The sequence below is a fragment of the Belonocnema kinseyi genome, chromosome 1, assembly GCF_010883055.1.
Source record: "Belonocnema kinseyi isolate 2016_QV_RU_SX_M_011 chromosome 1, B_treatae_v1, whole genome shotgun sequence".
Taxonomy (NCBI): Eukaryota; Metazoa; Arthropoda; class Insecta; order Hymenoptera; family Cynipidae; genus Belonocnema; species Belonocnema kinseyi.
Genome location: NC_046657.1, coordinates 181022774 through 181027727, shown reverse-complemented (window position 1 = coordinate 181027727; position 4954 = coordinate 181022774). Strand labels below are relative to the sequence as shown.

At 34.2% G+C, this 4954-nt stretch overlaps 1 protein-coding gene across 1 annotated transcript in view; it reads right to left on the bottom strand.

The window, feature by feature from the left end:
- Positions 1–1893: 1893 nt before the first annotated feature.
- Positions 1894–4954, bottom strand: part of LOC117172768 (protein archease-like) — a 29166-nt gene continuing 26105 nt past the window's right edge. Inside the window, exon 4 of the mRNA XM_033360977.1 lies at positions 1894–2886. Within this exon, the coding sequence (XP_033216868.1) occupies positions 2701–2886 (186 nt within the window). The 3' untranslated portion in view covers positions 1894–2700. The remainder of the gene's footprint in view (positions 2887–4954) is intronic.

Genomic DNA, 4954 nt, shown 5'->3' with positions numbered 1-4954 from the left:
ATATTTTGAATAAAAAAGGTCCGTAGTAATTTTTCTCCCAGACCTATACTTTGTGAGAAAAAAATTGGTAAAGTTAAAAAAAAGTGATTTTTCCAGTTCTTCACGCCATGTCAGATATACACCATAACCTTTTTTGTAATCTGAGTCCACGCTATGCTTTCTTAACATTTGTATTATTATTAAAAATTATTTCCAGTTCGTTTAAACAAATAGCTTTTGAGTGGAACGAGTTGAAAGTTCAAGGTTTTCCAAGCGGGCGCGGCTGACTGAGCGTATACCGCCACGTCACTCGCTCCTTGGCGATTTCCTCGGCCACCGTTGCTAAAAGGCTAAATGGCTCGGAAAACCTTAAACTTTCAACTCGTCACATTCAAAAGCTATTTGTTTAAACGAACTGGAAATCATTTTTAATAATAATACACATGTTAAGGAATCATAGCGTGGGCTCAGATTACAAAAAAAGTTTATGGTGTATATTTGACATAGCGTGAAAAACTGGAAAAATCACTTTTTTTTAACTTTGCCAATATTTTTCTCACAAAGTATGCGTCTGGGAGAAAAATTACTAGGGACCTTTTTTATTCAAAATATGCTAAAGAAACTAAAAAAAATGATTTTGGTCAAGAAATTCAATTTTTCAATTAATTGTTAAAAAATCTTAACAACAAAAAACTGACCACTCGGACGAACAGCCACCTAAAAAATTCGGATTCAGCGGCTCAAAATACATTAAAAAAACCTTGGTGGCTCCATCGGAATTGAAAAGGCCACGAGACCATGTCTGGCTCCCGGACTAACAGCTAAGAAAAAGAGTAAGATGTCAACTTTGTACTTATGCAGCAGACCAGAAAACAAAGGCGCAATGTCCATTTTGCGAGCGACCAATGTGCGATGAACATCGTGCGTACATGTGTAATGATTGTGCTGGCAATAAGTAAGTTATCAATAAAATATAAAAAAAACATTAAGTATATAATTATGTATATTCTTGGCGCAACAGATTTTTTTGCTGTTTTCAATTTTTCATAGTAAAATAAAAATATTTTTCACTCATGTATATGAAAAAACTACGATTTTTACACCTTATACATCAGCTTTTTCAGTATGCAAAATAAAAACCTTTTTTTTAAAGATATAATATGGAATGGTTTTTTTTTATTTCTTAGGAATACTTGGAGAGTATCCACCTCAAACTTTAGGTAAAAATTTTAAAAACTTTAAAAAGTTATGATTTTTAAAATGAAATTTCACTTTTTTCAAAAATGCTTTTTTTTGCGAATTTTTTTAGGTATGTTAAAGACTTTAAAGACCCTTTGACACCTTATATATTGCTTCAGCATACTTGGAAGTATGCCTCTAAATTTTGATAAGTGAAAAAGTTCAGTAGTTGTGAAGTTGTGGACGATCAAAAATGAACAGGGTCATTTTGACCCATAGTAGAGGAGATGTTCGAAAAAATAGGTGTGTACTCGAAGGGTAAAAAAACACAAAGTGCGTGTTAAAGAATTCCTAAAGGACTGTATTTAAAATATTTTTACAAGTTTATCAAATAAACTTCTCAACAATTTAATATCTGTCATTTCAGTAATTTCGTTTTTAAGAAAATTTTCTTACTTTGTATTTTCAAGAAAACTTGGAATGCATTTATTTAAAATCAGTATCTTCAGAAACATTAAAGACTATTTTACAAATTATAAGGTACTATTCCTAAATAAGTTGAATGTAATCTAATTGAAGTTTTATATACATAGTATACGTATTCAATGAATCTTGATGAAGTATTCAACGAATCTTCCTTAGACTACGATTATTACAGGTGTCATGGGGGATGCTTTCATATATGGAAAGTCTTTGATGAATGTAATTAAGTTATACATGAAAGAAGCCTCTGGCAACCAAGTGTTTAGCTTGTACCGGAATGCCATGATATAACTTTTTGTTTAGAATAAATTATTATTATGTATGTTGCACTTTAATTACAAGTAAGAATTTAGTTGTCGAATTTAAGGTTATTGCTTTATTCTTAAATATTTGACAAGATTTGATAGCATCAAAGAACTTGGTGTTTTCACGACTCTGTTTTTCCGACTTTAATATACATGTATATTAATTCCACACATAATTTTATATAAAAATTAATTTACGGTATATAAAAATGATTTTACGAAAACCCAATTTAGAAACATAAGATAACGTTTTTGAATCTTGAAGACGAAGCTTGTGATCTGCTGTCCTACTGGATATTAAACATGCCTAAAGATCAACTTCATTAACCCCATCGTTTACTGGTTAATCGGAATCGGTAAGGGAGGAACTTGACATGGAACCACTTTCTCTTGGTGAATTCTGAGTTTATTTGACCCCTTCCAGGAAGCAGATGAAAAAGCTGTATATATAGCACCCAGAGTTCAGATATTTGAAAATGTTTCTTTTCAACTGCTACTTCTTCATAAGCTCATGTCGCTCATGTTGTACGGAAAAACCAATGATATGCTTATTTTCAGCTTAAGCTAAATACTATTTAGTTAGATTACAACAAATTGTGATTTCATGGCATATCTGATCAATCGCCCATTTAATTTAGTATCCTAACGTTACCCCACTCCCCAACCCCAGTTATTGTTTGTGTATTTAGAATATTTTATATATATATATACATTTTTTTAAATATTGTTGCGTATGTTCTTGTCTCCTTGGGGATCATATGTCTACGATCACGAAAACTTCCGGCCTTTCTGCTTCTGGTTGGTCAAGAATCTGCATAGACGAGTAGGTGATTGCTTTTACCTCCGCTCCCTGACTGTGTTTTCCTATTCTGAATTCTTCGCCAGCCGCCCGTGCTTTAATTTTAAAACACTTTCGATCAAACTCAGTGATGGTGACAGTCTAGAGATAGAAAAGAGATTATGGTTTTAAAAAAAATAGTTAAAAACACCAAATTTTATTGATTAAAAATACGTTGACACTGCTAGCAGTGTGCTAAAGATCTTTTTCACACTGTATATGACGCGCCAAAGAGACATTCCATGCCTTCGCACTCTCGAGGATATTGTTGCCTTTTCGCACTTGTATCTAAAAGTACTATTTCGCAGCAAGAAAAACGAATTGAGGTAAATTAACGCATTTGAATTCGTTTAAATCTTGGTTTTTGAGTCGTTTCAGCAAATTATCACGCACTCAGAGGAAATGAGAGAGCGCGAATCGAATGCATGTGAGTTCGTTTGAATGCATGATCAATGTCAAGTCAATAAAAGTTAATAAAAAGTGCATGCAACGAGACTTGAACCAGTGACGACTCGTGTATCAGGACAGAGCACTCAGACTAAGCTATGGAACTATTCACTAAACAGTTACAAGGGCTCCTTTATACCCGGCACGTTCGTTCTCCTCTTATGAACTGAACTGACTAATCAACGTTTGATGAAATTTCACTTCACGAATTGAGGTGAATTCGAATGTGGCTGCCACTCTCCCGAATTAAGAGTAACTTACCTGTCTTTAGAAGTATTCGCACTGACGAATTCTGAAGAATTGGACTTTGACTTCAAATCTCGCAAATTAAAATGAATTAACTAGCACTGAAATTAATTCGTGCTGACAAATTCAGATGAATTACCTCCCCTAACCAAATTTCTATTAATTCGGACGTGTAGCAGACTTAAAAGATTAATTTACTTCTTGTCGAATTGATACGAATTAATACTTCGCTACAATTCATTTGTCGCCAAGTGCTATTTAACGGGCCTCGAAGTGTATTAAACTCAATTCACCAATATTAGTTCAATTTTACTTTTTTTATATTTCAACGCTTTTAAACCTACTTCATTTGGAAGCAAATTGCAAAGAGTAAAATTAAGTTGTCCGACTCTTTTCAACTAGTAAAAAGTGCCCATGCACATGCTCCGTCATTACTCGCTGCGGGAGTAATAGAGTTTCCAGAGGAAGTAATGAAGAAGCACTGCACATACGTGCCCAACTGCACACGCGCACCCGTCACTGATTAAAATTAATCCCTTATCACCCGATTCCTTCCCTTGTAGTATAACATTGCATTCTCTATTAGCATCGATAACTTATAGTTTCACGTCTTTCTTGCAAGTATCAACGAGTCCTTCGTAAGGATTTTTACTAAAATTATAAACTAGACATGGCCGATGTAGATAGGAATTTATTGACCTTTTATTATTTTTTTGATTTTATATAAACTAAAAAATCGGCGACAACCTATGTGATATATTACTGCATCCAACCAGACTGTCGCAAATTGGGACAAGATTACAAAAAGCTGCCCAACATTTAAAAAAATTTTATTTTGGATATTTCAAGTTTTAGGTCCCTTAGAGTAATGCCACAGATTATTCCGTTACATGATTATATTGTAATAAGCATGTAATAAAGCTGATTCAGCTAATATTCCTCTTCTAGTTTTGTATTGTTATAATGGCCGAACAGACGAGCATCCATAGAGTAAAGATTACTAGATACGAGTCAGCGTCGTATCCATAGTTAGTCATGCAACGGAATTCAAAAATAGATACGAAGTTTTGACTTTATGTCGGTTTTGATACATAAATCATTTTTTGTCAAATCTATCTTCCATTTTACATCAAATATGTCGCTTAGACAGGGTAAACACGCTAGGGCTTACATGTATAGCGAACTTGAATGCTACCCGAATTGCACAACAGCAGGGGAGAAGTCATTGTACAGGGTCATTTTCAAAGTTCGTGCCTTTAAAGTTGCATTCGGATCGGCCATTCGATCAAGTTCATGCATCTTCGGATCAAGTTTATCATAGTTCCCATGGTTGCGACAGAAACTTCAAATGGATACAAGTGTCAAAAAATATAGGTTATACGAGGGTGGATTTATAAGTTTCCGGCCTGACCAAGAGATGGCGCCACTAGGCCTACCTTGAGGTGGCGTTCTATAGTACCATCCTTAGATAGCTTGT